This window comes from Geotrypetes seraphini, chromosome 1, assembly GCF_902459505.1.
Source record: "Geotrypetes seraphini chromosome 1, aGeoSer1.1, whole genome shotgun sequence".
Classification (NCBI taxonomy): Eukaryota; Metazoa; Chordata; class Amphibia; order Gymnophiona; family Dermophiidae; genus Geotrypetes; species Geotrypetes seraphini.
In genome coordinates, this window is record NC_047084.1 from 489,333,814 (window position 1) to 489,354,374 (window position 20,561).

A 20,561-nucleotide genomic window follows, 5' to 3' on the forward strand; every position below is an offset into this window, starting at 1 on the left:
ATCTAATTATTCCCTTCTAGAATTGGATACTTCTTAAATTTAGTAAAAATATTCTGGCACAAGTGTCAAACCTTAAAAAAGGAAGTCATATTGAGCATTGGAAAATAATAATAAACTAATAAAAAATAGTACACATTTAGGGCTCCTTTTACTAAGTTGTGATAGTGGTTTTAGCGTGCGCAGAATTACCATGTGCACTAGATGCTAACGCCAGCATTGAGCTGGCTTTAGTTTTCCCGCTTAGCGTGGGGGTTTGCGTGCGCTAAAAATGTTAGCGCACCTTAGTAAAAGAGGGGGTTAATTTTCCCCATCCCACCCCACCCCACCCGGCTACTTTTTCATGCCACCCGGCTGGAAAAAATTTCTGGGGAGAACACTGTACAATATTTTCTTTTTAATTAATCACAACTTATTTTTAAACTACAAATATGAAACCTGTTGTTATGAATTGGTTAATTATATTCTCAGTGACTCACCCTGGCATTCCAATTGTTCCCAGGGCTACTGACTTTGGAATATGTTCTGGCCAGTTACAAAGTAGCGATTGCAGATTTTTGCCATCAGAGATAGAGTGAGTTGTCCATCCGGCAGTGGAAATAACAAAGTCACCAACTGGGAAGGCAGAGTTTTTGCTTTCCACAACCCTGAGAGAAAAAAAAAAAGGATTCATTTTAGTTAAAAAGAATATCATACTGTTCTAAACTTGGTAATTGGATTGATAATTTGATCACATTGGGATCATGCCATGCACTTTCACACAATGAATCAGTGTGTCCGGATTCCCACTTTAACTCTACTCGTCCCATCAAGATGGAAATGTTCTTTGCCTTCCCGACAAGTAGGTTTTTACTCCTTGTTCTCTTGTCCAATCCCATCAAGCGTGCCCTTGCTGTCCAGTTCTGTACAACCCATTTGTTCACTGCTTGTACCTTGCTCATCATCCTAAATCTCCCAATCAAATCAATTCTCTTTCAAGGTCCAGCATTCACCCCCTTCTACATCTTCAGCATAATGTTTCTATTTCATCTGGGAGGTGCAGTGGTTAGAGCAACGGTCTTAGCTGTGGGCTCATATCCCACACTGCTCCTTGTGACCCTGGGCAAGTCACTTAATCCCCCTTTGCCCCAAGTACTTTAGATAAAAAGTGTGAGCCCACCAGGACAGATAGGGAAAATGCTTGAGTACTTGAATGTAAACCACTTAGGCTATAAGTAGTACATAAATTAGTCCAATAAAAAAGGTATTACCTTAATTCCTTTGTTTTTTTTGTTTTATTTCTTAATATTACCTTGGAAAGCAGGCTAACATGGCCACCACACCATTTCACTCGTTTACAAAAGAATAATGATTTTTTTTTTTTTTGCACTTGTGTGCCCCTCCTCTCTCTATGCCTCTACCCCCCTCCCCCAACAAAAGCAAAAACTTAAAAGTCAAGGTCAGTTTCATTTCATTGATAGAAACCTAAACATGAAGACATTGGTGCTAAGGCCAAGGCTATCTGGAAGCTTAAAAACTTCATTTCATTTCCATTTATTCATTTTTCTATATCGACAAATCGCCAGGTCCGGACGGCATTCACCCAAGGGTACTCAAGGAACTAAGGAACGAAATAGCAGAGCCACTTCGCCAAATATGTAACCTATCCTTAAAAACTGGAGAGATCCCGGAGGATTGGAAAATTGCAAATGTCACGCCCATCTTCAAGAAGGGTTCAAGGGGGGACCCGTGGAACTACAGGCCGGTGAGCTTGACCTCGGTCCCGGGAAAAATGATGGAAGCACTGATTAAGGACAGTATCTGTGAACACATAGAAAACAATGGTCAGCTAAAGTCGAGCCAGCACGGCTTCTGCAAGGGTAGGTCATGCCTCACAAACTTATTGTACTTCTTTGAGGGGGTAGACAGACAGGTGGATAAAGGGGAATCCATTGACATCATTTACCTTGACTTTCAAAAAGCCTTTGACAATGTACCGCACGAAAGACTGCTTAAAAAGCTGTGGAAACACGGGGTGCAAGGGGAGGTCCACCGATGGATCAAAAACTGGCTGGCAGACAGGAAACAGAGGGTTGGAGTGAAGGGCCATTACTCAGACTGGCATTGGGTCACGAGCGGAGTTCCGCAGGGGTCGGTGCTGGGACCGCTCCTGTTCAATATATTTATTAATGACCTGGAGGCGGGAACAAATTGCGAAGTTATTAAATTTGCGGATGACACCAAACTCTACCGCAGGGTTGAAACCATGGAAGACTGCGAAGATCTGCAAAGGGACCTAACGACGCTAGAAGAATGGGCCAAAAAATGGCAAATGAACTTTAACGTAGGGAAATGCAAGGTCATGCATGTAGGGAAAAAGAACCCGATGTTCAGCTACAAAATGGGAGGATCACTGCTAGGGGTAAGTAACCTTGAAAGAGACCTAGGAGTGATGGTGGACACGTCTTTGAAGGCATCGGCACAGTGCGCCACAGCCTCAAGAAAAGCAAACAAAATGTTGGGTATCATTAAGAAGGGTATCACGACCAGGACAAAGGAGGTCATCCTGCCACTGTATCGTGCAATGGTGCGACCGCATCTGGAGTACTGTGTCCAGTATTGGTCGCCGTACCTCAAAAAGGACATGGCGGTACTTGAGGGAGTCCAGAGAAGAGCAACTAAACTGATAAAGGGTATGGAAAACCTCTCATATACTGACAGACTGAAAAAGCTGGGGCTGTTCTCCCTGGAAAAGCGGAGACTTAGAGGAGACATGATAGAAACCTTCAAGATCATGAAGGGTATAGAAAAAGTAGACAGGGACAGATTTTTCAGATTATGGGGAACCACAAGTACAAGGGGGCACTCGGAGAAATTAAAAGGGGACAGGTTTAAAACAAATGCCAGAAAGTTCTTTTTCACCCAGAGGGTGGTGGACACATGGAACGCGCTTCCGGAGGCTGTGATAGGCCGGAGCACGTTACAAGGCTTCAAAGAAGGTTTGGATAGGTTCCTAGAGGATAAAGGAATTGAGGGGTACAGATAAGAGTAGCGGTAGGTTATAGGGATAGTCTGGGACCATTGCTCAGGCAATGGGCCTGATGGGCCGCCGCGGGAGCGGACCGCTGGGCGAGATGGACCTCTGGTCTGCCTCAGCGGAGGCAACTTCTTATGTTCTTATGTTCTCCCAGGAGAGCTCAGAACAGTTTACATGAATTTATTCAGGTACTCAACAATTTTTCCCCTCCTGTCCCAGTGGGCTCACAATCTGTCTAATGTACCTGTGGCAATGGGGGAATTAAGTAACTCGCCCAGGGTCACAGAGAGCAGCGGAGGTTTGAACCCACAACCCCCGGGTACTGAGGCTGTAGCTTTAACCACTGCGCCACACTCTCCCCATAAAAACTTAACCATTTGTTCTCAAGTCTCTGCAGTGAAAACAAAGTTAACTCAACATAAAGAACTGGTTAAAACTAGAGAATACTTCACTACTACACAGCATCTAGAAAATCTACCATCACTCCCTAATAAAAAATAAAGAAAGAACCAAATACTAGGAACAGATTGGTTACAGTGGGATCTTGTAGGTCAAGACTTGGAACACAGAGACATTCCCTGCTCCCTCCCAAATAATCATACAAAATATCATTTGTGGAGTATCATCAGTTTTGAAGACTGTAAAGACATCTTAAGTGGTATTAAAATTTCAGAATGATACCTAGTGAACACACAATCAAAAGCAATGGGAAACTCTTGTCAAAGATAGTAACTTGGAAACACATTTCAAGAGAGACAAAAAAAAGTACTGAGGGAAAATTTCAAAACTTCTAATACTTGCAAATGGAATTTACCCATATAAAAAGGTCAATTTCCCTCTTTCCCCATTAAGGTAAAGTATGTGTGCTCTTCACAGTGAGAGAAGTTATAATAATCCACCTTTGCTGTTCTTTCTGCTAGGAATTTGCTTACATAGCAGGACAAAAATCTGACGGCACAAGAAGTAACCTTTATTTATTTTAAAAATGTGTATTCCACACTATCTATCAGTCTAAATGGAAAGGAAGTTGTTGAAGTTGAAATCATGATATAAAACTCCAGAGAGGTAGACTCAAGAAGAATAATAAAGAAACTTTTTTTAAAAATGAAAGCGTGGCCTCAGATACCCTCCCAGAACCAGCAATGGAGATTAAGGGGGAAATTATCAACACAAGTTACTGTTAGGACAGGTCATTTTACCTTAAGAAGCCTGAAGAACCTCCAGCTAGGTTCTTGTGGGCTCCTTGTACTCCATGTGTCTCTGCTTCATGTCATTGCATTGCAAAAATGGGGTTCCAGATGGGACTTATTACCCATTTTCCGGACCCATAGCGGTTTATCAGCCCTGGAGGACATGGATGGGGCTAAGCACAAAGCTCCCACCCCTCCCTTGCACATGGCACATGGACACTCTTCTGCCAGACACGTGGCACAAATTTTATAAAAAATAGCATCTTTACCCCCTGAGGAGTCTATCCCAGTTGATTGGAATCAGAAACAGGGGGTGTGGAGGCAGATAGAAGCTTTTAAAGAAAGATGTATTGAAATCCAAGATGACCACCGCCTGTAAAAATCGCACTAAAAACGGCCAATGGAGACTAATTTAAAAATTGAAGAACACAGCACAAGGGGTTTTGGAGGTGGTAGACCTGAGCCCTAATCTCAGAAACTTTCAGATATGGGGTTTTTTAATCCACCCTGATATTCCCATAGGAAATAATGGAGCTGTATTCAGTTATGTGAAGATGTTTTCTGTACCTTAATTAGACCTTTGATGATACATAATCAGTATAGTGTACATCGTGGAGTATGAGAGCCACTACAGATCTAAAATTATTTGTGCAGGGAAGGATGTGTATATTTCTAACATTATATTAGCCTCTCCCCATGCATCATTAGATTGCAGACTTTAGAGAAGAATACAATTCCTTTTCTAGAATGGTTGCTGTGCATTTTTCGTGAGACTAGAAAAACCTCTGGTCACCAGTATGATTCAATGAACAAGTTGCAAGTTTATGCTGAGATCGCCAGCTAGTGATTACCCCAGATTTGTACAGGTTTATGTTTATTATCTATTTGAATTGCGGTTTAATTTGAAACCTTATCAACCTTGGACCCCTGAAGAAGGTGTGCTAACCGAAACACGGACCGTGTCGGATCCTTTGGTTTGTTGTAAGGTGGTATTATTAACCGCATTTAATATTTGATATAATAAACGTGGAGGGGCATAATCGAAACAGACGTCTAAGTCCGTTTACGTCCATCTCGTAAGTCGTCCAAAGTTAAGAGCCCAAGATACATTTTCGAAAGATACGTCCAATTTTCTTTTACTTTTGAAAATCGTCTAATTATACGTCCTGCCGATCTGATCATCCAAGCCACTAAATCGTATATCTTTATACCACATTTCTGTCCAACCTTCCGTCCAAGTTCAAACGCCTAGAACAAGGCCTGTTGGATGTGGGAGGGGTCTGCAAAGTGATGGACTGCACACCCAGACATGCCACCTAAATAGTGGGGTACCTTACAGGGCACTGCTGTGAACTTCATAAAAAGGGTACCATGGCTTCTCCTCCCTACAGCTCCCTCATAGGTTACGGTGAGCCCCCCAAACCACCTCCAGAATCCCCTAGACCCACTTATCTACCACCCCAATAGCCCTTATGGCTGCAGGAGCCACTTATATGCCAGTAAAAACGGGTTTTGGGGGTGTATAGGGCAGTGCACATGTTTCAGTATCAATGCAATGATTACAGGGGCTTATGGGCATGGGTCCTCCTCTCTATGGGTTCCTAACCCATCCCCAAGACGACTTAAGCTGCCTCTGGGCTGGATGACTAGGCTTTCCTATGCCAGGTGGCCAGGTGATGATGGTCTGGAGGCTGAAATTTTAAGTTGTGAATAAAATTTTTATGGGGGTGGGGGGGGTTGGTGATCACTGGGGTAGTGTGTGGGGGTCTGTGTATGTGTTTTCAGTACTTCTCTGGTGAGTTTAGGTGGGTTTTTGTGACTTAGACCATGTTTTACATGGTCTAAGTCACAACGTCCAAGTTCCGTTTAGGCTCTGTTGTTAAACTTTCGGTTATACATGCTGTACGACTAAGCCTAACCCGGCCCACATCCCGCCCAACTCCCGCCCTCGACATGCCTCCCGAAACACCCCGTTTAGCTTTGGATGTTGAGCGGCACAATGAAGGCCTAGGTCATTTAGAAATACATCCAAAACCCGTTTTTATTATCGGCACTTGGACGTTTTTAAGAAATGTTCATCCAAGTGCTGACTTAGGCCGGTTTTTGGATGTTTTTCTCTTTCAATTATGAGCTCCATAGCCTGCATCTTGTACATTTTGCCTGCAGTTTTCTCTTGTTTTTTACCAGTATGATTCAGCATGATATTTATTTATTTAAAAGATTTATATACCGCCTATGATATAAGTGGTTTCCATAAAATGAACATACACAATTATAAACACAAAACTTAAAATTAACCAACTTCCATGCATTCCTGTCTAAAATTACAAACTTCACTCACTCTCAGCAAAAACAACCAATTCACAGCCTATAAAATTCTGCAAACAGTCTATTTATAACATAGATGATGAAAAACTGTCTGCTTGTGGACTCCAAAGACCAAAACCAATACAGAAACTACTTATTCCATAAGGAACAAAAACAACCATAAACTGGATTGACTCTATAAGCATCCACAAACAGCTTGGTTTTTAACAGTTTCTTAAAACTACAGTGGTCAGTAGATAAAGCACAGTTACTTACCGTAACAGGTGTTATCCAGGGACAGCAGGCATATATTCTCACATGTGGGTGACGTCATCTACGGAGCCCCAGCGCGGACAGCTTTTCAAGCAAACTTGCTAGAAGTTTCAAGTTTGCACACTGCACCACGCATGTGCTAGCCTTCTTGCCACTAGAGGGCGCATCCCCACCTCGTGGTCCTCAGTTCCATAACATAGCAAAGAAAGCCATCCCCGGGGAGGTGGGCGGGTTGTGAGAATATATGCCTGCTGTCCCTGGATAACACCTGTTACGGTAAGTAACTGTGCTTTATCCCAGGACAAGCAGGCATGATATTCTCACATGTGGGTGACCTCCAAGCCAACCAAAAAAGGGCAGGTGGGAGGATGGCAATTATGAAAACAAATTACGTAATACCGACAGGCCAAACCGGCCGTCGCTTCTGGACAAAGTATCCAGACAGTAGTGGGAGGTGAACGTATGAACCGAAGACCAAGTGGCAGCTTTACAAATGTCCTCCATAGGTGTAGATCGGAGGAAAGCCACAGAAGCTGCCATCGCCCGGACTTTATGACCCGTAACGCGACCCGCAAGCGGGAGACCAGCCTGAGCGTAGCAAAAAGAAATGCAAGCAGCTAACCAGTTGGACAAGGTGCGCTTTGAAACCGGGTGTCCCAAACGATTAGGATCAAAGGACAAAAATAATTGAGGAACCTTCCGATAAGACTTGGAGCGTTGGAGATAAAAGGCCAACGCCCTCTTACAGTCAAGGGTATGAAGCGCCGCCTCACCAGGATGAGAATGGGGCTTCGGAAAAAACACCGGAAGGACAATAGACTGATTGAGGTGGAAATCAGACACAACCTTAGGTAAAAATTTGGGATGGGTGCGAAGAACCACCTTATCATGATGAAAGACCGTGAAAGGAGGATCCGCAACCAAGGACTGTAACTCACTGATTCGACGAGCAGATGTGAGTGCAATCAAAAAGACTACTTTCCAAGTAAGAAACTTAAGATGCGACTTGTCGATGGGTTCAAAGGGAGGCTTCATAAGCTGAGCCAAGACCACATTAAGATCCCACACCACCGGAGGAGGTTTCAAAGGAGGATGGATATTCACTAGCCCCTTCATGAAACGTGTCACCAGAGGATGAAGAGAGAGAGAACGACCCTCAAGATGCCGATGGAATGCTGCAATGGCACTGAGATGCACCCGAATGGAAGTCGTTTTCAGGCCAGACTCAGACAAATGCAAAAGATATTCCAGAATCGAAGCCACAGGCACCGAATCTGGTTGCAGACTATTCAAAGAACACCAGGATGTAAACCTGGTCCATTTCTGAGTATAGCAAAGCCGAGTCGAGACCTTACGCGAGGCCTCCAAAACGTCCCTCACGGCCCGAGAGACCGGAAACGAAGTCAGAGGGAGAGAAACCAAGCAGTCAGATGTAAAGACTGAAGATTGGGATGCAACAGCGAACCCCGACTCTGAGACAGCAGAGAGGGAAACACCGGTAGAAGCAGAGGTTCCCTGGTACTGAGTTGAAGAAGTAGGGAGAACCAGGGCTGCCTTGGCCACCGAGGTGCAATGAGGATCATGGAGGCTCCGGTCGATCTGAGATGAACCAGCGTTCTCAAAATCAGAGGGAACGGCGGAAACGCATAAAGGAACCTCCCCTCCCATTCGAGGAGGAAGGCATCCGCTTCGAGACGATCCGGAGAGTAGATCCGAGAGCAATAGAGGGGTAACTTGCGAGTCTCCGGAGAGGCAAACAGATCCACTTGAGGAGTTCCCCAGCGGTCGAAAACCTCGCGAAGTACTCGGGAGTTCAGAGACCATTCGTGCGGCTTGAGAAGACGACTGAGTTTGTCTGCCAGCTGGTTCTGCTCTCCCTGAATGTAGACCGCCCGCAGGAATATATTCTGGGAAATTGCCCAGTCCCAAAGACGGAGAGCCTCTTGGCATAGAGGCCAAGAGCCCGTACCACCCTGTTTGTTGACATAGTACATCGCTACCTGATTGTCCGTCCGCACGAGTACTACCTGGTCGTGCAGCAGGTGGACAAAAGCTCGCGCAGCCAGAAAAATGGCGCGAAGCTCCAGCACATTGATGTGGCACCGACGGTCCTCGGCCGACCACAGACCCTTCGTCCTCAGACCGTCCAGGTGCGCTCCCCACGCGTACTCGGAAGAGTCCGTCGTCAAGACCTTGGTGTGAGGAGGAACGCGAAACAGCAAACCCCCTGACAAAGTGGAAGAGTCGGTCCACCAACGGAGCGATCGACGTAAACAAGGAGTTACTGATATCCGGGAAGACACCGGATCGCGATCCTGACGCCACTGCGACGCCAGAGTCCATTGCGCGATTCTCAGGTGCAAGCGAGCGAACGGCGTGACGTGAACCGTCGACGCCATGTGACCCAGCAAAACCATCATGTGCTGGGCCGACACCTGCGATTGCCCTCGACAATGACGACTCCACCGAAGCAGAGTCTCCCGCCGGGGCGGGGGGAGAAAAGCGCGAAGGCGAACCGTGTCCAGCACGGCTCCAATGAACTGGAGAGACTGCGCCGGACGCAATTGAGACTTGGGGAAGTTCACTTCGAACCCCAGGTCCTGTAAAAGACTGATAGTCTGTCGGGTCGCTAAGATAACCCCCTCCCTGGACGGGGCTTTGATCAGCCAATCGTCCAGATAAGGAAAGACCTGTAGACCCCGCGAGCGCAGGGCCGCCGCCACCACCACCATACACTTGGTGAATACCCGAGGGGAAGATGCCAGCCCGAAGGGAAGAAACCGATACTGCAGGTGCAAATCCCCGACCTGAAAACGCAAGAACCTGCGGCAAGCGGGATGCACCGGAACATGGGTGTAAGCTTCCTTCAAGTCCAGGGAGCACATCCAATCCCCCTCCTCCAAAAGAGGATAGAGAACCGGGAGCGATAACATACGGAACTTCTCCCGGACCAGGAACTTGTTGAGCTTCCGGAGGTCCAAAATGGGGCGCAAGTCCCCGGTCTTTTTTGGGACCAAAAAGTAACGGGAGTAAAACCCCAGGCCCCTCTGATCGCGAGGCACCACCTCGACCGCCCTGAGGCTCAACAAGGCCCTGGCTTCCTCCAGGAGAAGGGCCAGCTGGTTCCGATTGGGAGGGCAAGCCCCGGGGGGCAAGTCCGGAGGCGGACAGGAGAAGTTCAGCGAATAGCCGTCTGAGATTATCCCGAGCACCCAGGTGTCCGACGTGATCACCGACCAGGCCCCGGCAAAGGCCGTCAGCCGACCCCCGATGGGGAGGGGGTGGCTCGATATTGCGGTGAGGGCCCGCCCCCAACCGCCTATCCCGTCAAAAGGACGGCGCGGCCTTGGCGGCCCCCTGCGCGGCAGGTTTAGAGGGGCCGCCTCTACTCTGCTGGGGCTGTCTTCGAGGGGGCGGTCTGGAGAAGGCCGGTGTGGACTTCTGAGGGTATCTCCTCGGAGGCTGCCTGAAGGGGCGCTGGGCAGGCGCCTTAGGCTTCGGCTTCACCAGAGAGGCCAGGGAGCGTTCCTGTTTGGAAAGTCGCTCCGTCGCCACCTCCAAGGTGTCATCAAACAATTCCACGCCAACGCAAGGCAAATTAGCCAGGCGTTCCTGCAAATTGGACTCCATTTCGAGGGTACGGAGCCACGCCAGCCGGCGCATGGCCACTGCACAGGCTGACACCCTCGAGGCGAGTTCAAATGCATCATAAACCGCGTGGAATAAATATAGGCGCAGCTGGGTCAGGTTGGAACTAAAGGTGGCGAACCGGTCCCTATGCGACTCAGGCATTACCTCACGAAAGGAGGGGAGGTCCTTCACCATCGTACGGAGGAAGGAAGAGTACGAGAAGGCATAGTTCAGGACCCTGGTCGCCATCAGAGAGTTCGCATAGAGACGGCGCCCAAATTTGTCAAGGGTCCGGCCCTCCCTACTAGGCGGGACCGTCGCCGAGACCCTAGAAGGCTGAGATTTCTTGACCGCCGATTCCACCAGGAGCGAAGTATGGGAAAGTTGGCCCTTCTCAAACCCTTTGATGGGAAGGGTGCGATACTTAGACTCCATTTTGGCGGGGACCACAGCGACCGTCAATGGAGCCTCAAGATTCCTCAGAAAGGTCTGACAGAGGACCTTGTTAATTGGAAGGCGCGGCGACTCCCTGGGGGGGGCAGGAAGATCCTGCTCCTCCAAAAACTCCTTGGTGTAAGTGGACCCTTCAGACAAGTCAACACCCAAAGCCGCAGTCATATCCTGCACAAACCTCGTAAAGGACGAGGGTTTAGCAGGAGGAGAGGGAGACCGAGACTTCCCGGCAGAGCCGAAGGGAGAGGCCTGGTTGGAGTATCTGGGCTCCCTACCCGACCCCGACCCCAAAGAGGCACAGTCCTGCGACCTCGACGGAGTTGGAGACCGGGTGCGCCTGGAGGAACCCCTCGGGGATCCCCCCGGGGTCCGAGGCACCGAGGCCCGCCCCTTCGGCCCGGGCGAGGAAGCCCGAGAGCTCTCCCTGGCCGGAGACCGGAACAAAATGGGGTTATCAACACGCAAATCCCGAACTTGCAAGGCACCGCCCCTGGCCGGTGACGAGCGACCACGCCGCCGAGGCGAGGTCCGAGACCTCTTAGCCTTCCTCGGCCTGCGCCTCGCTCGAGACCTGCCCGAGGGAGACGAACCCCTCGAGGACCCCGAGGACGAGGACGAAAGTCTTCGTACTCGGCGCCCCTTGTCCTTCGGGCGCACACTACGCTCCGGCGGATCTCGCGAAGCCGGGTCCGAGGGAACCACCGAGGTCGAGGCCGTAGGCGCCTCGGGAGCCGAGGCCCCGGCACCCGAGACCGAGGTCGCCAACTGCGGGGCCACCGGGGCCGAAGCCTCCGAGGCCGAAGCTGCCGAGGCCGAAGCCTGGTGCAGCTGGTCAATGGCCCCGGTGAGCTCCGAGGCGATTAACGCCCGGAGCAATTCCTGGAACACGGGGATTGACATCCCCTGCGGCAAGACCTGCCGCTGCTCCTCAGAGGGCGACCTCGGTCTCGAGTATTCCCTCGGGGCAGCGGACGATGGCAACTTGGGCTTCACTGAGGCGGGCCCACCCGCCGACGAGCCCGAGGATGGCTTCTTGGATGGAGCTGAGGAGGGAAGCGGAGACTTACCCGAGGCCTTGGAAGAGGGCAGCTGCTTCGAAGGCACCGAGGCCCGAGGTGAAGCCGACGGTCCCGAAGCTGAGGCCGAGGCCGATGTCGAGGCCGAGGTCAAGGCCGGGGCCGAAGCCGAGGCCGAACTCGAGGCCTTCCCCGGCGGGGACTCCACAGAGAAAAGTTCCGCCATGCGGGCCTTGCGGCGTTTAAGTGCCCGCTTCTGGAAGGTGGCACACTTATCACAGGATGCCGTCGGGTGTTGGGGCCCCAAACACCGCAAACAGCACCTGTGCGGGTCAGTAATCGAAAGGAGTCTTTCACAGCGCCCGCACTTTTTAAAGCCCGTTACGGGCCGGGACATGGGCCCACAAGAGAGCCGGGAACAAGCGAGGTTCCTCGGCCACGGCTACCGGGAGCCCCCGGTAGTAACGAATACGAAAGATTTTTTTTTTTTTTTTTTTTGAAAAAGAAAGAAACAAAGCAAAAAGAGACGAAAAAACGCAGCGACCGTGCGAAAAAACCCCACACAGCCGCGGCGACAGAAGGCACAATTAGCACAATTTCTCCACAGGGCTTCTGGCTCCGCGGATGAAAAAGAACTGAGGACCACGAGGTGGGGATGCGCCCTCTAGTGGCAAGAAGGCTAGCACATGCGTGGTGCAGTGTGCAAACTTGAAACTTCTAGCAAGTTTGCTTGAAAAGCTGTCCGCGCTGGGGCTCCGTAGATGACGTCACCCACATGTGAGAATATCATGCCTGCTTGTCCTGGGATAATTTTAGGTGTCCCGACAACTTATTCCAGAGAGACACTCCAGCAATTGAGAACATTTTTGATTTTGTAGCCACATATCTCACACCTTCTTCTGTTTTTGCTAATAATCTCATGCCACCTTCTGATCTCAAAGCTCTGTTTGGTCTTAAAACCTCCCAGAGAAAATGAAACCAGTAAGGGGCCATTTGATACCAAAGCTAACACTATGTAGTGAACCCATTGTTCAAAAAGTAGCCAGTGAAGTCGTTTCAAAGTAGGGGCAATGTGGCTTTTCAAGGACAGCATACTAATCAAACTAGTTGCCGAGTTCATTAGTACCTGTAGGGCTTTCAATTTTGTTTTAGTTAATCCCAAAAATAAAGAATTACAATAATCCAACCTAGATAAAATCAAGCATTGAACTACTGTTCTGAAGTCATATGGTGTCAATAGTGGCTTTAGCCAATATAGTGCATCTTCATAGTGCCTCCTCTAAATGCTGCTAAAATATACCCTCACAGGAGGAACACATACCTTTAGCCATCTCCTCTCTCTTCTTCACTCCCCCTGCCTTCCCCCTCCCTCTTCTCCTCCTCTCTCTTCTCCTGATCCTTCCTCTCTTGATGTCGCCTAGAGAGTTGCGCGGGGACAGAAATCCCACCAGTCCCCGCCAAAGTCTCACCCGTCCCCACCCGTCCCCGTGAGGAATCCCTCTGTCCCCACCCATCCCCGCGAGGAATCCCCTCCATCCCCGCCCGTCCCTATAAACTTCAGAAATAGTTATTTCATTTAATTATGCTACTGAATTAAAGGCTCTGGTAGAAACCCATTTACAAATAAGCAAAAAGACTTTATTAATTTGGAAATATTAATTGGGAAGAATACATACTTTGTAAACGGGTTTCTACCAGAGCCTCTTTTGTTTATAAATTTTTATCAACACAACTAATATACTACTTTATCCTGAAGCAAAAAAAAAAAAAATAGAATTCTTTTCCTACCTTTGTTGCCTGGTTTCTGCTTTCCTCATGTTCTCATTCAGTTCCTTCCATCCACTGTCTCTCTTCCTTCTGCGTCTTCCATTTGCTCTGTTACTGTGCCTCTCCCTTTCTCCCCCCTTCCAAATTGGTCTGGCACCCATCTTTTTCCCTCCGCTTCCCCCATAGTCTGGCATCTCTGTCTTCTTCCCTGTCAGCGTCTTCTCCCCACTCTCTCTTCCCCATTTCCTTTCAGCGTCCTTCTCCCCCCCCATCTTCCCCATGTCCTGTCAGCATTCTTCTCCCCCCTCTGTCTTCCCCATGTCCTTTCAGTGTCCTTCTCCCCCCTCTGTCTTCCCCATGTCCTTTCAGTGTCCTTCTCCCCCCTCTGTCTTCCCCATGTCCTTTCAGCGTCCTTCTCCCTCTCTGTCTTCCCCATGGCCTTTCAGCGTCCTTCTCCACCACCACCACCCCCGTCTTCCCCATGGCCTTTCAGCATCCTTCTCCACCCCCCATCTTCCCCATGTTCTTTCAGCGTCCTTCTCCACCCCTTTGTCTTCCCCATGTGCTTTCAGCGTCCTTCTCCCCCCCCGTCTTCCCCATGTCCTGTCAGCGTCTTTCTCCCCCTTCTGTCTTCCACAAATGCTTTCAGTGTCCTTGCCCCCGTCTTCCCCCATGTCCTGTCAGCGTCCTTCTCCACCTTCTGTCTTCCACAAATGCTTTCAGTGTCCTTCCCCCCGTCTTCCCCATGGCTTTTCAGCGTCCTTCTCCACCCCTTTGTCTTCCCCAGTGCTTTCAGCATCCTTCTCCCCCTTCCTTCTCTCCCGCCCCGGGTGCAGCACAGCCGGCCAGGTCTCCTTACTTTTGTGGCGCTTCCCTGACCGACCGACCGACAACAGCCCCGGTCTGACAAACCTCCCTGCCCTTAACCGCAAATCTAAATTTCCTTCTTACAGCTGCTGTAAGAAGGTAATTTAGATTCGCGGTTAAGGGCAGGGAGGTTTGTCGGACCAGGGCTGTTGTCGGTCGGTCGGGAAAGCGCCACAAAAGTAAGGGGACCTGGCCGGCTGTGCTGCACCCGGGGCGGGGCGGACCGTCCCCCTCCCTTGGTAGCCACTCGAGCAGTGAGGCTACTCCTCCTTACCTACCCTGCCTGCAGCACAGAGCCGAACGGAAGTGTTCCCGACGTCAGCGCTGACGTCGGGAAGACTTCCGTTTGGCTCTGTGCTGCAAGCAGAGCAGGTAGGGAGAAAAGCCGCGCGACTTAGTACTTCCAGCCCCGCAGGAACCCCACGACCCTCGGAGGCATCCCCACGGGATCCCCGCGACCCTAGGGGGCATCCCCATGGGATTCCCGTGACCCTAGGGGGCATCCCCACGGGATCCCCGTGACCCGAAGGGGGAACCCGCGGGTCCCGCGGGATTCCCGTCGTCCCTGTTCAGCTCTCTAATGTCGCTTTGAGCCTGAATAGGTATGCGCAACGCACAAATAGAAGATTAGATTAGATTTATCATTCCCGTGTTTATCCAGCTCCCGTATATATAAACTGTAAAAAAGTTGAGTAGCTTTCACTAAAATAAATACAGTACAACTGCTTTGAGTTTCAGTAGTTGTAGTAGTAGTTTAACAATTCGGCAGGGGTCTCCTGTTACTACCTGTGGCATTTTAGTGGGCGCCACCGTGCCAGTTCTGCTGTCTCTCCTTTCTACAATGAAAATTTACCTGGCTACTTGACTTCCGACCATGATGTTTCCTTCCTTCATGGAAATTGAGCTGTAAGATCTAGAAAATTAGAATGAAAGATTTATAAGTCACATGATAAAAACTATAGCACACTGGTACGTTATGGTACGTAAACTATTGCATCCCTAGGGATGTAGTTTGGACAGAGTTGCGAGTATGCATGTACTTTATAAAATACGTTCAAACGTCAGTGGTGTAGTTGGAACCAAACGTTTGGGTGGGCCACTGATGAAGATGGGTGGGCACTACAAGAATTCTACTACTCTCTTCTTTCTCCTCCTTTATTTGCGGGGATTCCCAAGCCCCTGAGGAAATCCAGAGCTGCCCCAATCACTTAAAGCCTGGCTATTAGCGGCTCAAAGTTCCACTGCTGCTACAGACATCATGAGCATTCTCGGTTCTCACACATGAACCAAACACGTATGACAATTGAACATGCGCACAATGCTGGCATTAATGGCAGCTTTTAAGCCACTAATCACACACACAAAAAAAGATGATGATCATCACCGGCAGCAAATGACAATGAAGTCCAAAGGAAAAGCCAAAACTTGAAAGTAACAATTTCAGTTTATTGGGTTAAAACTTAAGGTTACACAAAAATGGTCATTACTTATTGGATAAAAATGCACAGCTCGACACAGGCCGTGTTTCGGTAACGATGCCTACGTCAGGAGTCCGGTGACAAACTAGAGACATCAGAACAGGGAAAGAAGATAGATGTGCTGAAGAAGTAAGTGATTCACCTTTTTCCCCAGAGGATTAGCATTGTGTTTACAAAAGGTTTCTTTCCCTGAAAAATAATTATGGTGTTCAGAAAGGTTCTTGACCAGTGGTGCTCGCATCCCCCAAAGGGTGCAGGAACTGGGATGTTGGCAAGGGTTTTGAAATCTGAGGCAATTTATATTATGTTACTGTTAGCTGCTAACTGCTAACATTGCTAAAATTTATAGCAGTTCACGGTTATATGGACCTTTTTTTCAGACCAAGTGGTATATTAAGAACTAATAAACTTATTACCAATAACTAACTTAACTGCCTTCACTCTATCTAGAAAGATTCAATATGTAGCTGCAGTAGTCACCAGTGGAGATGTGGTTTAGGAAGGGGATGCAAGGAACCAGAAACAAGGTTAAGAACCCCTGGTGAAGAACGACATATTTATGTAAAGAAAAGACCAATATAATTTACTGACTAAAATAAAATAATAATAATAAATACCTCATGTATGGGTCAACACTGAGAAACAGAGCTTCAATTAGCACCTCTGTAAGAGAAATAAAGGAAGACCATGTCTATTGTTGTTTACATGGCGTTTGCTCTTTGAGAAACATGAAACAGAAGGATGAAACAGCCTTTGGCTGGTTATTTAATGTTTCTGTCAACTTTATTCAACCTAACCTTTGATGGCCTAATGAAGTGCACTATTGTATTAGCATGCACTAGCGTCATTAATACTGCACATGTTATTCGTAAATACCGTAGGTACCACAGAATAAAATAAAACCTAAAAACATATCTGTTTCTGAAGTACTTAGGTAGCTGATCTGCACAATCTTTCCCACAACAAGTGATCTCTAGAACCGTTAGTCACTAATTTCTAACTTTGTTAGTTCTACTCAATTTGTAGCATTTTTAATCATTGTAAACCACATAGAACTTCACGGTCGTGTGGTATATAAACTGTTATTATTATTATTATGATGAAGACTATGGCTGCAGGTGGTTAAGCACAGACTGTTTCTCTGTCTACCAGTGATGACAGTAGTAGCACGTGAATTTAGGGAGGGAGGGGAACATAAGATGAAAGTGAAAGGGAATAGATTCAGAAATAACTTCAGAAAATACTTTTGCACGGAAAGGGTAGTGAATGCGTGGCATGGCCTCCGGGGGGGAGGGGGGGGAAGATGGAGGTAAAAAAATGTATCCAAATTCAAGACAGCTTCGGACAAGTACATTGGATCTCTAAGGGAGAGAAGGGGATAGTAGATGGCATGGATAAGCAGACTAGATAGGCCCATGGGTATTTAGCTGCCTTCATTTGCTCTGTTTCTAAATAAAAATTAGCTTTGGGCGAACACATCAAGGCCTCAATACCTATATGCTGCCTCATAACCTCTTGGCATGCAATTCCACTCTATACATGAATAGACCAGTGAATTCAGAGACATCCTGGCACAATTGGGAAGAGAAACAGAACTTGGAACAGTACGAGTAAAAAATTCAGACAAAAAGTATCAACAATTACATTGGTCAACAAGCATTTTGCTATGGGAGTTCTGTCACCTGTACCTTAACAAGGGCCACATGCTGACTCTACATCTGAAAACAGTTTTCATCTATCACATCCTGTTTTTAAGTTATGCATCAGTTTGTGTTTATATCATTTTCATTATAACGTGAAGCGTCAATATTTTACTGTTTCTGTAACACAATATTGCATTTTAGGACAGCTCATCAATCACATATACCAATACAGTGGTACCTTGGATTACGAGCATAATCCGTTCCAGGAGCATGCTCGTAATCCAAAATGCTCGTATATCAAAGCAAGTTTCCCCATAGGAAGTAAGGGAAACTTGCTTTGATATGTTCCCACCCCAAACCTTCCCCCCCCGCCCCCACGAAAACAGGCATCGCTCCCCCCGAAGGCCCCCCCGCGAACGGGCACCCTCCCCCCCGCGATCTGGCACCCCCCCCGCCGCCATCGGGCACCCCCCCGTCGCCGCCACCTGAGATCCCCCAACCCACCCGAACCCTCTTCTTACTTCCCTCCGCATCGGCATTGCCGGCATCAGCATGTCCTGTGCCCGAAAATCTGCTTCCTGTGCCGGGCCTTGAGCATGCGCACAGTGCGCAGCAGCCTCGAAAAAAGCCAACAGGATGCTGGGCATCATAAAGAGGGGCATAACAACCAGGACGCGGGAAGTCATCATGCCATTGTATCGAGCGATGGTGCGTCCACATCTGGAATACTGCGTTCAGTATTGGTCGCCACACCTCAAGAAGGACATGGCGGTACTTGAGAGAGTCCAAAGGAGAGCAACGAAACTGGTAAAAGGCCTGGAACACTGCCCATACGCCGAGAGGTTGGATAGGCTGGGGCTCTTCTCTCTGGAAAAAAGGAGGCTCAGGGGAGATATGATAGAGACCTTAAAGATCATGAGGGGCATAGAGAGGGTGGATAGGGACAGATTCTTCAGACTGAAGGGGACAACAAGTACGAGGGGTCATTCGGAGAAACTGAAGGGAGATAGGTTCAAAACAAATGCAAGGAAGTTTTTTTTCACCCAAAGGGTCGTGGACACTTGGAATGCGCTACCGGAGGAAGTGATCAGGCAGAGTACGGTACAGGGATTCAAACAGGGATTGGACGGATTCCTGAGGGATAAAGGGATCGTGGGATACTGAGGGAGGAGCTGGGATGTAACACAAGTATAGAAAGCTAACCAGGTAATAAGTATAGAAACCCAACCAGGTCGTGCATGTGCAAGACCAGAGGGTTAGGACTTCGATGGGAAGATAGGACTTCAATGAGAAACCAAGGTGGCAAGGGAGCCTCTTCTGGTGATTCAGACAGGTCGTGACCTGTTTGGGCCGCCTCGGGAGCGGACTGCCGGGCAGGATGGACCTATGGTCTGACCCGGCGGAGGCACTGCTTATGTTCTTATGTATTTGTTTTCAGAGTAAACTCCTTTACACAAGTTTGGTGGGACACAGTTCATACTCGCAATATTGTGCCGATAGAGCAAACTGTCTAAAAAAATCCGTAACGTGTATCGCAGAAACCTGATGTGCTAGCTGAATTTCAATTACAGATCTGAAATTAGTGTCATTAAATTAACTAAGAACTCGTTTTAAGTTCTCAGTAGCAAAGAAAAACTTTTTTTTGTTGACCAGTGTTACATGATACATAAGAACATAAGAATTGCCGCTGCTGGGTCAAACCAATATTCCATCCTGCCCAGCAGTCCGCTCACAGAAAATGTAAATAGCAAGCTTTATATAATCTTGGGGCGAAAAAAGTATACAGAAGTGGAAAGGAATGGGTGGGAGTTATATACACTCGATGGACTCATTTTCTGTGAATTTTCTAAAGGCTGATTTAAGTCTCCACTGTTCCAGTGATAGGAAAGAACATCTCAAGGTACAGTTAAGGTGCGACTTAGAAGAAAATCACATTTGGACAAAGCATAGCAAATGAGCTTTTGTGATTATACAACATAGAGGAGCAGGTCCATTGAGAGAGAGGGGGTGGGGATGGGGGACAAAGATTCCTGCAGGCCCAGCACCAGCAGACCAGGTGGCTGACATTAAAACAAGCCTGACAGCCTCATTCAGTCAGGTCCTGAGTTTTTTCCTCCCCTCTCCCATCCTCTAGTTGTTTCAGAGTCAATGGCTGGCAGGCAGCAGCAATCAAGAGAGACGGCTCTGCGGGCCACAGGTCCTTCTTCCTGCTGCGTCCTGCGTCCTGTAATTCCTGTTTCAGCATAAGCAGAACACGACAGGAAGAAGGACCTTTGGTTCAGCAGAGTTCTCTTTCTCAATCAGTGCTGCTTATACCAGCCAATGATTCTAGTTTTGACTGATAGTGTGATGGGACCGGGGGGGGGGGGTAGGGGGCAGGGGGGTCAAAAACCTTAAGATTGTTTGCCCCATGCTTAGCTTTGACTCATAGCAGTGCTGGAAAGGCGACTTTGGTAGCAGGTTTATAATACACTGACAAGCTATGAATCACACACTTATGCATCTAAAGTTACCTGGGCAAAATTTCCATAGATTCATAACTTTATTTAAGTAAATTCAAAAATATGGTTATACAATACAATACAACATTTATTTGTAGTCCGTAAATGCCTCAACAAAGTTCATCGTTGTTTAACTGTAACATCAATAAGAAGTGGAGACAGTGTCCAGAATTACAATCTTAAAATCAACATTAGATTTGCTGCTACTTTAAACAATAAGTTTTCTTAAAGTCATTAAGTGACATTTGCTCACCTCCATCTTTTATGTTTGGCAGCTCGACCTCCTGCTGTTTAAAGTCAGACAGTTTGGGGAAGCCTTTAAAGTGCTTTGCCAGAGTCCAGGCCTTAGACAGAACCATCCTGTACAAGGGAAAGGTCGGGGAATGGAGCAAAAAAACACAACTGAATGGGAGATGCAGGTAT

The 20,561-nt window shown here is 48.0% G+C and overlaps 1 protein-coding gene across 4 annotated transcripts in view; it reads right to left on the reverse strand.

The window, feature by feature from the left end:
• Window positions 1–20,561, reverse strand: part of PTGR1 (prostaglandin reductase 1) — a 70,397-nt gene that overhangs the window by 32,796 nt on the left and 17,040 nt on the right. For 2 of the 4 annotated variants that reach the window (XM_033926563.1, XM_033926554.1), the window contains exons 2-5: window positions 20,392–20,498; window positions 16,612–16,657; window positions 15,370–15,429; window positions 477–644 (exon numbers count right to left, since the gene is read on the reverse strand). In XM_033926563.1, the coding sequence (XP_033782454.1) occupies window positions 477–644; window positions 15,370–15,429; window positions 16,612–16,657; window positions 20,392–20,497 (380 nt within the window). In that variant the 5' untranslated portion in view covers window position 20,498. Of the gene's footprint in view, window positions 1–476; window positions 645–15,369; window positions 15,430–16,611; window positions 16,658–20,391; window positions 20,518–20,561 lie in introns of those variants that run through there. The other 2 variants (XM_033926573.1, XM_033926584.1) reach the window with 2 other exon arrangements.